The sequence below is a fragment of the Vitis vinifera genome, chromosome 9, assembly GCF_030704535.1.
Source record: "Vitis vinifera cultivar Pinot Noir 40024 chromosome 9, ASM3070453v1".
In the NCBI taxonomy this organism is placed as follows: Eukaryota; Viridiplantae; Streptophyta; class Magnoliopsida; order Vitales; family Vitaceae; genus Vitis; species Vitis vinifera.
In genome coordinates, this window is record NC_081813.1 from 19,061,269 (window position 1) to 19,074,163 (window position 12,895).

The following is a 12,895-nucleotide window of genomic DNA, read 5'->3' on the forward strand; positions in this document are numbered from 1 at the left end:
AAATTATTTTTTGTCTATAAATTTTTGGCATTAATAAATCATTATTTGAGTTTCACATTATTTTTAAAAATTACTAAACCCATTATTGAATGCAACGCATAAAGTCTTCCTTGATTTCGAGTTAATTTGCCTAGTATAAATAATCACAAAAATATGGTTATATATAAAGAAAAAACTGACAAAGTCATTCAAAATAAATCTTGGTCTAGGACTTGTCAAAGTTAAGTTTTTATTTTAAATTCTACCACTCTTTTTTGTACTAATTGAAATGATTTTTGAGTCATAAATTATTTTTTTTAATAATAAGTAAATTTTATATATCAAGTGTGACTTGAATTTGAATCTATTTGTTTAAAAAAAGAAAAGAAAAATAAAATTCGCAAAAACATCGTGGAATTCAAAAAGAGATCATAGTCTAGGACTTTTGGTATTGAATGGTGAAAAAAAATCGTATAGAAGTAGACAAATATCATGTTGTTGTACCTTATTTACTTTTTATGACTTTTAATTCTTTTTTTTTTAAAAAAAAATTCCGTGTGCTCCTCTTTTATTTTATTTTTTTATCTTTAAAATAAGAGATACAACATGAGGTGTGTGAAATTAAAATAAAAATGATAAAAAAGAAAATACATTTAAAATCACAGATTGATGAGTCTAGTCTGCCACTTTGCACAAGTGAACAGCTAAACTTCATTTTCAAATAGACGAGTGAGCCAATTCTAACCAACCAATACGTTATTAAAAGGAACAAATAAATAAAATGGAAAATTCATGCTTGATCTTCGTGCTTTTACTTCCGGTCAACCTACTCAGATATCTACTCAATGTAAAATCTCCAAGCTCTGATTTTCCAAAAAAACAACCAACTGCAACCATGAATCCAGGATGACTTCCAAGAACCCAGTGGTCTCTCTCTCTCTCTCTGGATTTTTTTAGAGGAGATGGACTAGTTTTTGTGCCCTTCCCCAATTGAGAGAAAGTCATTCATTTTAAATAGACAAGAAGTTCGTATTCTGATGAGACAATCCAATCAACCAAAGGAGATGCCACTCATTAGCTTGAGATTACGGTGGTGGTTTTTTCTTGTTAACCTTGTCATTTGTATTAGTTCGCTTAAGTTGGAATCTCTTTCCAGCACCCCCACTTTTGGAAATGAAACCGATAAGCTTGCATTGCTCACCATCAAGCATCATCTGGTTGATGTTCCAAAAGGAGTTCTGAGTTCCTGGAATGACTCTCTGCATTTCTGTCAGTGGCAAGGGGTTACATGCAGTCGCCGACGTCAGAGGGTCACAGCCTTGAGGTTGGAGGGTCAAAGCTTAGGTGGTTCCTTACCTCCTATTGGGAACTTAACATTCCTAAGAGAGTTGGTGTTGTCCAACAATCTCTTGCACGGTACCATCCCCAGTGACATTGGTCTTTTGCGACGAATGCGGCATCTCAATCTCAGCACAAATTCTCTCCAAGGCGAGATTCCCATTGAGCTGACCAACTGTTCAAACCTCGAGACTGTGGACTTAACAAGGAACAATCTGACAGGGCAGATTCCCTTTCGTGTTGGCAATATGTCGACCAAACTCCTAGTTTTGCGGCTTGGTGGCAACGGTCTAACTGGGGTTATCCCATCTACTTTGGGGAACCTCTCATCTCTTCAACATCTTTCAGTTTCGTTCAATCATTTGGAGGGGAGTATTCCACATGATTTAGGTCGTTTGAAGAGCTTGAAAATTCTATATTTAAGTGTAAACAACCTATCTGGTACGATTCCTCCCTCCCTCTATAATTTGTCATCTGTCATTGAATTTGCAGTAACTGACAACATTCTGTCTGGAAATTTTCTGTCAACAATGAGGTTCAGTTTTCCTCAACTCCGCAAGTTGGGCATAGCATTGAATCAGTTTACGGGAATAATTCCAGATACGCTATCCAATATTTCAGGACTTGAACTTTTGGATCTAGGACCCAATTATCTAACTGGGCAAGTCCCTGATAGCTTAGGAGTGCTCAAGGATCTGTATTGGTTGAACGTTGAATCCAATAATTTAGGAAGGGGCACGTCTGGGGATTTAAATTTTCTAAATTCTCTGACCAATATCAGCAGTTTAAGGACAATCAGTCTCTACCAAAATAACTTTGGGGGTGTGTTACCCAACTCCATTGTCAATCTCTCAACCCAACTGCAGGCCCTCCACCTAGGAGAGAACAAAATATTTGGAAACATCCCAGAAGAAATTGGAAACCTCATCAACTTAACTACTTTCGATGCAGGTCAGAATTATCTCACTGGTGTCGTTCCCACTTCAGTTGGCAAGCTTCAGAAGTTAGTAACATTGAGGTTAAGTTGGAACAGGCTATCAGGTCTGCTCCCATCCTCCCTCGGAAACTTAAGTCAACTGTTCTACCTTGAAATGAGCAACAACAATTTGGAAGGGAACATTCCTACATCTCTCAGGAACTGCCAAAATATGGAAATTCTTTTACTCGATCACAATAAGTTGAGTGGTGGTGTACCTGAAAATGTCATTGGTCATTTCAATCAGTTGAGATCACTCTACCTACAGCAAAACACATTCACCGGTTCTCTTCCAGCAGATGTTGGTCAACTGAAGAACCTAAATGAGTTACTTGTTTCTGATAACAAGTTGTCAGGGGAAATCCCCACAGAACTTGGTAGCTGTTTGGTACTGGAGTACCTCGACATGGCAAGAAACTCTTTCCAAGGGAACATCCCTCTGTCATTTAGCTCATTGAGAGGTATTCAGTTCCTAGACCTTTCATGCAACAACTTGTCTGGACGGATTCCCAATGAACTAGAAGATCTTGGTTTGTTGAGTTTAAATCTGTCTTATAACTACCTTGAAGGTGAGGTTCCAAGTGGAGGAGTTTTTAAAAATGTGAGCGGGATTTCAATAACTGGGAACAATAAGCTTTGTGGGGGAATCCCTCAACTGCAGCTGCCACCATGCCCTATTGTAGCGTCAGCCAAGCATGGCAAGGGGAAGCATCTTTCAATCAAAATTATTATAGCTATAAGCATTGCTGGTGTTTCTTGCTTGGCTTTCATAGTGGCTTCAGTTCTATTCTATAGGAGAAAAAAGACAACAATGAAGTCCTCTTCCACATCGTTGGGATATGGGTACTTGAGGGTTTCTTACAACGAGCTTCTCAAAGCAACTTGTGGATTTGCCTCGTCCAACTTGATTGGCATGGGAAGTTTTGGTTCTGTGTACAAAGGAGTTCTTAGTCAAGGCAAAAGACTGGTTGCAGTGAAGGTACTGAACCTCCAACAGCATGGAGCTTCCAAGAGTTTCATGGCTGAGTGCAAGGTCCTCCGGCAAATTCGACATCGAAATCTCCTCGGGATCATAACTTCATGTTCAAGTGTGGACAACAAAGGTAGTGATTTTAAGGCTCTAGTTTTTGAGTTCATGCCTAATGGGAACCTAGATAGCTGGCTGCATCATGAATCCAGAAATTTAAGCTTCAGACAAAGATTAGATATTGCAATTGATGTGGCTTGTGCTCTGGATTATCTTCATCACCATTGCCAGACACCAATTGTTCATGGGGATCTAAAGCCAAGCAATGTTCTTCTTGATGACAACATGGTTGCCCATGTTGGGGACTTTGGTTTAACCAAGCTCATTCCTGAAGCCACCGAGATTTCAAGTAGTGATCATCAAACCGGTTCAGCGCTGCTGATGGGATCCATCGGTTATGTGGCTCCAGGTACTCTTCTTTATGTGTTTTGCTCATTCCTAAAAATAAGTTGTGAAGTTATTGCTTTAAATTAGCAGGATAGCATAGCTACACCTACACTTGGCCTATTATCCTTCTTACTTTCCATAATGGATTTCTAAGTAAAAAAGATAAATATATGCATGGCAGAATATGGACTAGGTGGCTCCATGTGGCCTCAAGGAGATATGTACAGCTATGGCATCCTTTTGCTGGAGATGTTCACGGGAAAGAGACCAACAGATCACATGTTTTCGGATGGTTTGAACCTTCACAGTTTTTCGAAGATGGCATTGCTTGAACGGGTGATGGAGATTGCCGATTCAAATTTGGTCGGGGAGTCAAGTGAAGCAATCAACAATATAGAAAATCACTGTGATATGGAAGGTAGAACGCAGCATTGCCTTGCTTCAATTGCCAGAATTGGAGTAGCATGTTCTGAAGAATCACCTGGTGATCGATTGGACATCAAGGATGTGGTGATGGAACTGAATATCATTAAGAAAGTGTTTCTTGGGGCAGGAATCCATGGGGAGAGACATATCAGGATGCAACTACCTGCGGAAGGAACATCTCAGCTCGGTGGTGAGTCACTGGTGACTGAAGAGGAAGATGACCAACGTACAGTAGGGAAGCTATGATCTCTCTCTCTCTCTTTTATTTTGAAATTGTTCACGCATCCCTTATATGGTTTGTGGCATGTAAAAACGTCTTCGGTGTAAAAGTCCTATTTTATTACAAAATGCATAAAATTTGCAAATAATAATAATAATAATAATAATAATAATAAAACTGTATAAATCTAGTGTCTCAATCTGTATAATTTGTGGGACGACTTGATTAGTTGGTGGGTTGTTCTAATTGTGACTGCTTAGTCTCGGTCTGGATAAAAATTTATATTTTTAGTTGTTTTAATTTATTTTATTAAAATTGTTTTAAAAAATAATTAGATAAATATGAAAAATATTTGAAAATAAAATACTATATACAAAATTTAATTTAAGAAAACATTTGCAAACATAAAACATAAATTAAAAATATTTTTAAATTCTCAAATAACTTCTATTCTAAAAAAACATAATATATATATATATATATATATATATATATATGGGCCTTAGCTGCTGCGAGTATGACTTGTAACTGTTGCTTTTTGAGAAGAAACTGAGACATATCATCACTAGCTGAGACTTGTGTGGGGTTTTTGAGGAAATACTGCTTAACTGTATCAATAGATGCATTATTTTTCAAGGCATCCCACCATTTAGTTTTATACATATATATATATATATATATATATATATATTTTAAAACCGTTATTAAAAAATATTTATATTCCTATTTCATTTTTCAAAGCTTCATGGCCCCTTCCTATTTTAATTATAACTAGGTTTGATACATGCGCAAGGTTCACGCAAGCCACGTGAACCATTATAGCTAATAACAATTTTTTTTTTATATTTGAATCTAATTTTAATTGTTTGATAAAAATTAAAAAAAATTATTTTTCATCTATTTTATAGTTGTATTTGAATATATTTTATTTTAAAATATTTATATTTATTAAATTAATGATTATTATGGACCCCGCATTTTGCTCGATGCGTTCCCATTCGATGGCGAAAACTTGTTTTTTTATTTTATTTGGTGAAAATTTGATTTTTAGAAAAAGACTTGGAGTCGCCACTTATTTTTGTTTTATTTTTAAAGGAAAAAACAAAATAAGAAATAAAAACCCTAAGTGTGACTCCTGAAGGAAAAAACGGATCTGTGAAAAACTGAGTCTGAGTCCGGGGGTTAGATTACTCATTGGGAAGGTACGGTGGTGAGTCGTAGTACCCCTCTAAACCCGTATACGTACGACCTCTACTAAACGAATTGAGGAAATTGTGACAATTAATTAATTAATTATGGATACCAAGAAAAATAATCAATATACAAGTCATTGTGAGAATTAATATGTACAAAAACAATGATGAAATCTAATTACAAAAATACACAAAATAATAAGAGAATTATGAAAAATGATTTATTGAATTAAATAAATAAAAGATATTAAAAAAGTTTTAAAGAAATTTCAAAAGATTTTATTAAAAATGATTTTGAATTAATGATTTCCATTTATTTACTTATAAAAAGAAACAATTTATTTTCTCAATTTTAATTGTATACAATTTTCAAAAAAAACTATTTACACTTATTGTGTCAAAAGAATTCATTACAAAATTTCAATTTGGACACAAAAATTATTTTTTACTTGCTTTTACTAGAAAATAATGAATTTTTACAATTTTATTTACAAAAGTATTTAGATTCATTTTCATTTAAAAAAGTGATTTTTATAAATTATTTAAAACGACATAACTTTATTTACAAAAGAATTTTTAACTAAAAGGAAAAAATAAAAATAAAAGTAAAAATAAATAAATAAATCATCTATTTCTAAAAATGACTTTTAATCCAATTTTAATTAAGTAAAAAATATTTTTTTGGACGATTTTATTAAAAATTAATTTTTGGGACAACTTCATTTACAAAACAATATTTGGAAAATTTTTGTTAAACAAAGAAATTTTTGGACAAATATTATTTAAAAAAACAAATTTTCAAATTCCATTAAAAACATTTCTTTTGGATTTTTCTAAATGCATTTTTTTTTTTGAATTTTTATAAATAAAAAATAAAATAAAATAAAATAAAAACTTTCTTTTTTATTAAAAATAATATTTTAAAATTGTTGTTTTATTAAAACACATTTACTGACTTCTTCCTCTCATTTAAACAAAATTTCGAGTTTGTTAGATGTTCAATTATGTACACATTTAATAAATACATGCGAACGAATATTTATACAAACTAATAAATATAAAATCAAATAAAAAGTGAGAAATAAAATATGTACCCAAATAAACTTACAACAAGCTCCACGTGTCATCAATTCGTACTCAGCCAACAAGATTGCAGAGTAGGTCCATGCAAAAACAAGAATAACACAAATGTAAATATCTAAAGATGTATAAAATCCCAAACAAATATTCAAACCCAAATTCCAATTTCAAATTAGTCTCATAAATTTCGTCAATTAAAATGAGCCCAAATTACTATAGGTCTTAACCCAGAACATCCAAATTAATAACAAAAAATACAAACACAATCAACCAAACCTAAAATTGGATAAATTAAAATGAATTTTACTATACCTAAATTTAATATTTCATAATCTAAGCCTAGTTTAATATACACCACAATTGTCCCATATCCAAATTAAACAATTTAAATTGGCAAGCCCATATCAAATATTCAAATAATCCAACAAATCCCACCCACATTATGGGCCCCAAAATCCACATCAATTAACAAGCCCACATAAAAAAAAATACATGGTCAAGAGAAATAATATTTCAAGCCCAATCCAATAAGCCCAAACAAATAACAACTTAATAATAGGCCCAAGTCCAAATAAACAATATGCAATTGATATAATCTAAATATTCTCAAATTAATCACCAAATACAATATGCCCACAAACCCAAATTAACAAATTTCAAATTAATTCACTAACAATAAATTAAATCAAATTATATATTAATCTACCAACAACAAATTAACCCCAAATTTCATATTAATTCAACAATCCAAATTTCATAAATGACAATTACTATTAAAATAAAATAGAGATGATAATAATAATAATAATAATAATAATAATAATAATAATAATAACAACAACAACAATAATAATAATAATAATGACAATTAACAATAATAATAATAACAATAAAAATGATGATGATAATAATAATAATAATAATAATAATAATGATAATAATAATAATAATAATAATAATAATAATAATAATAATAATAATAATAATAATAATAACGAGAAAACGGATGAGATGGGAAGGGGGTCGCCGGCCAACAGTGGCTCGCCGGTGGCAATTGGCCAGTGGCCCTACCGGCGACTGGCCAGTGGCCCTACCGGCGACTGGCCAGTGGCCCTACCGGCGACTGGCCAGTGGCCCTACTGGCGACAGTGAGGGTGGACGGGTTTTCGGGAAGTAAAATAAAATAAAAAAAATCAAAATTAAAATAAAATGGGAGAAAAAAAGTGGGGATGGAGGGACGTCGGAAAAGGCGCCGACGGGAGTGGGAGTTGGGGTCGTCCTGCTGGAAGTGCTGTGAAGGAGGAAGAAGATGGGGAATGAAAGAAAAAAAGAAAAAAAATCTGAGGTCGGCGTGTGGCAGTTCGGAGGGGAGACTAGAAAAAAGATAAAAAATAGGAAGATCCGCGAGTGGGGTGTCGGCCAATGAGAGTGAATCCCTCTCAAGGGAAATATGGGGAAAACGTCTTGGGAATTAGGAGGAAAAGATGGGGGAAAAGAAAAGGGGAGAATTACCCTTAAAGGTAGGCTGGGGAAAGATATGACTGATGAGGGTAGGTAAATTTGATAATTATTGTGAAGGGTAGGGTAAAATTATGATAATTCCTTCAAAGACCTTATTTTGTTTAAATACCAAGATTACCCTTAATAAGTGAAAAGTAACAGCAAAGTGAAAAGCAACAAGAAAGAGAAAAGAGTTTTTTTCTTTAACCTACCTACAAGTTATCGGTGTTGTAAAAGAAAAAAAAGGAAAGGAAAAAGGTCCAGCACTTCAGGTCATTATCTACAACCGTTTACATTTACATTTTTATGTGTAAAATGTTATTTAAATTTATTATTTTGAATTTTTTATATTATTTTGGTCATATTGAAGATGTGTTTTTATTTTTAATTTATTTTTCGAGTGGGTTGTTTGATATGATTATTATTGATTTCCATTGAAAAGGTTTGCACTTTAGTTTTGTTGTTAAGACTTTTTGACATGGTTGAAGAAAAAATGTTCTCAGTTATTTTATGCTTACTTGGGACCACTTTGTTTGTGTATTTATGAACATATTTGAATTTTAATTGAAAACTGAAATCCCTTTTGTACAAGACCACTTTGTCTTTTATTATGAATTTGTTAAAGAGTTAAGATCACTATATTTTTGTTATGAATTTGTTACCTTTTTGTATAAGTATTATTTTGGTATGATGAGTTGAATGCCTAGTAGTTTGAAGATTGTGTAAAAGAACCATTACTTCAGTTATAAAGTATAAGTACAATACAAATGCAATATAGTTACAATGAAAAAACATTAACATTACGATACATTACAATATACTAAAATGACAAAATATTGAATTGTTTTTTACTGAACTAACATTTCTAGGCTATCATGTTGTATTCCTATCATAAAACATCCTTGCAAGCCAAAATTATAAAAAGACAACAAAAATACACTATTGTAATTTCAATACATGAAGTTGTTGATGATAATCCAATGATGGATAAAAAAAAATCTATAATTTTTTTTATATAAAAATATAGAGGTATAATAAAAATACACTACAATTACAATACAAATACAATAACATTACGATACATTATGATAAGGTAAAATTTTGAAAATTTCAAATTTCTTATGAAACTGGGCAATTGTGGGTTCTTTGGCATATCCCTAACATGTCTAATATACAACAAATATTGTTATTTATTATATAAAATATATCTCAATTGATTATAATTTTCATTTGTTTATTTTGTATTTGTTGTAAAATTTTCCTTGATTGTAATATTGTGAAATAGATTGATTTGATTGGCGGTGAAAGAAGACGTACTTCTGAATTGGTAAATGGACTTGGAAAATTCCATTTATGGCTACCTTCATGAAGGAGGGGAAATTGTACCTAAGGAGGATAAACAAATACAATATAAGGGTGGGCAACAAAAAGGCATGTACATTGGACAAGGGATGTCATATGCTGATTTTGTTTCAAAGGCATGCGAACGGTTGGATATTAATTCAAATAGATATACATTTCATTACACCCTCGAGTTTGATCCATCTGCACTTCAACAATTGGATGATGATGAGGATATGCATATTCTAAACATCAATACGTTATGTAGAAAAGACTTGTTAAAACATAGAAAATGATATGGAAAACTTCAACATTTAATAAAAAAAGGTATCTAGCTGTAAAAAATAAGGCAACCTGTAAACCATGAGCCTTTACCCAATCAAAAATGTCTAATTCCAGCAACCAATGTGTCAAGTACAAATTGGCCCCAATTAACATTGATGTCAAAGTCTTCAGCAAGCAAAGTACACCACAACTCATAACTACCATCCAACTTTGATGTTGGAGCAAGTAATGTAGCACATGAGAAGAAGATAAACAATTTTTTGAACTCGCCCATGTCTTCCATTGAAATCAGTCTATCTCTAAGATCTGATAGGTTTTCCATCCTATTATTCCTATTGGTAGGTGAAAGTAGGAACCTCCTACCAATATATGGAATACTTAGAATTTCACCTACATCAGAACAAGTTATTGGAAATTGCCTTTCTTGTCCTATGTCTAACCTACAGTGGGCTATATTGAAATGAGTTATTATCCATCTACATAAGCTATGCCTTATCTCTGTGGAAGAAAGCTGAAGTAATCCACCAAAGTAGATGTCTAAGTTTTTTGTTGGAGCATCAACTATTTATTTTGACCTCCTGTAGAAGTAAATAAATGATATTATAAAATAAAAATTAATACAGTAAAATTAAACAACAATGTCAAACATTAATATAGTCAAAATAAAATAATATTAATTAAAAAATGTTCAAACCTGGTTGTATTGTATTGTTTTTTGCCTTTTATCCAAGTATTATACTCCACACTGCACTATAGAATTTATATCAAATAATCAATTGTCATAATTAAATGTATAATGAATCAAGTAATGTTGTAATATGTTGTACTTCTAGTGCAATTGTATTGTAAATGCAGGGCATTTATATTGTACCCTTATTTATTTTGGTTTAACTACTATTAGTGATCCCAAATACAGTTACATACATGTTACTAAAAACACACTAAGCCATTGTATTAGTGGATAACAAATTTAAGTTGTTTGATGGTAATCCAATATGTACACATTGTTAATGCTCATCATGGCTAACCTTTTAAATCATATATAATTTATACAAACTAGGTACAACATAAATGCACTATACTTACAATACAAATACACTAACGTTACAATATATTACAATATAATTTAATATATTTATGTTTATTTTTTCATATGTTATGTCCCTTGGCCATCCAATATGGTATCTGACAGCTCCTAAGAATATATATTAAATTCGAAAGAATTGAAATGCAGAAAAAGAGATGATATTTTGTTTGCATTAAAAAATGATGTCCAATATACTCTAAGACAATATTGGAAACACAATCCTAAAGAAATAACCTTAGTCATTCACACTACTTAAAAGGTCTATTGTCATACGAATGTGAGAATCAAGGACTATAATAATTCCCCCAAACTAGAATAAAACAAAAGAAAAGAATATGCAAATATTATAATTAATTAAAGACCAAATTTTTGAGTTAACTAGTAATTGCATATTATGCCCTTCCATGGCACTGTTTTCCATTATCCTTTTCTGCATGAGGAAATCAGGAACCTTAAAAAATATTATAATGCAGTAAGCCAATAACATTTGCCAAAATTATCTCGGTGCTATTTTTTTTTAAAAAAAATTGAAGGCTTTAACTTTTAATTTGTATTGCTTTTTGAAAAATTTTCGGGAGTTTACGTGTTTTCACTTATATCAAAATTCATATATATCATCCAACTACATGTATTAGGAATCCATATAACTATAACTTAGATTTGATTGCCGACAACACTAAATAAATAAGAAAAGGTCTTGCATTTTTTTTTTGCTTCCACGTGTTCTAACTTCTAAAGAAATTTTAATGTAGTAAGCCAAAAACATTTGCCAAAATTATCTCTGTGTTATTTTTTTTTTTTAAATTTGAAGGCTTTAACTTTTAATTTGTATTACTTTTTAAAGAATTTTTGGGAGTTTACGTGTTTTCACTTATATCAAAATTCATATATATATCATCCAATTATATGTATTAGGAATCCATATAACTATAACTTACATTTGATTGCCGACAACACTAAATAAATAAGAAAAGGGCTTGCATTTTTTTTTTTTTTTGCTTCCACGTGTTCTAACTTCTAAAGAAATTTTAATGCAGTAAGCCAATAACATTTGCCAAAATTATCTCTGTGTTATTTTTTTAAAAAAAAATTGAAGGCTTTAACTTTTAATTTGTATTACTTTTTAAAGAATTTTCAAGAGTTTACGTGTTTTCACTTATATCAAAATTCATATATATCATCCAACTATATGTATTAGGAATCCATATAACTATAACTTAGATTTGATTGTCGACAACACTAAATAAATAAGAAAAGGTCTTGCATTTTTTTTTTTTTGCTTCCACGTGTTCTAACTTCTAAAGAAATTTTAATGTTTTGTAGGAAGTTGTTTACAATACTTTGTGCGGTCAAATTGTGGGTTTGTGGGAACCAAAACGAAGGACACGTGCTTTCAATTTTTCTTTCTTCTTTTCTTTACTCTTTATTGTTTTCTCAGTAACCAAACAATGCCCTAGGAAAAATCTAAGACTCCAAATTTCTTTCATTTTCAAAATTGTTTAAGCAAAAGATAAAGTCCTGGAAACCATTTTGCTAGCTAAATCCATTTCAGTGAGACAAGAAAAATTTAACCTTGGGCCTCAGTTTGGTTTGCAACAAATGAAAGACAATTAAGTATATAATTGTCTCAATTTCCTGGAAAATGAAACATCTCGGCTGAGCCAATTACTTCCATGTCCCAGAAAATAAGAAACTTAATATTCTAAGACATCAATTTCTTTTCTTTCCTTACCTTTTTCCCACCACCCAAGCAAAGCACAAAACCACTCTTGGCCAAAGAAAAGCCTCGCAATTGCCCACCGTTTGGTTCATGAGAAAACAAAAAGCAAAACAAAAGAAAAACCCTGGTGAGTTGACTTTTTTATTTCCGTTTTTGGGTTTCCCTACTATACTCAAAAATTGAAAATGAAACCCCAAGTTTATTTATTTTTTTCCCAAATTTTCTCAGCAACCAATTTATTTCCGTTTCTGGGTTTCCTTGTACTCAAAAATTGAAAATGAAACCCCAAGTTTATTTTTTTTTCCCAAATTTTCTCAGCAACCAAACAGGCCCAAA

The 12,895-nt window shown here is 31.7% G+C and overlaps 1 protein-coding gene across 1 annotated transcript; it reads left to right on the forward strand.

The window, feature by feature from the left end:
- Window positions 1–816: 816 nt before the first annotated feature.
- Window positions 817–4,481, forward strand: LOC100263845 (putative receptor-like protein kinase At3g47110). Its single transcript, XM_019222032.2, has 2 exons — window positions 817–3,729; window positions 3,889–4,481. Exons 1-2 carry the CDS (start codon window positions 1,017–1,019, stop codon window positions 4,377–4,379), a joined length of 3,204 nt encoding a protein of 1,067 aa, XP_019077577.1. The 5' UTR covers window positions 817–1,016; the 3' UTR covers window positions 4,380–4,481.
- The last annotated feature ends 8,414 nt before the right edge of the window (window positions 4,482–12,895 follow it).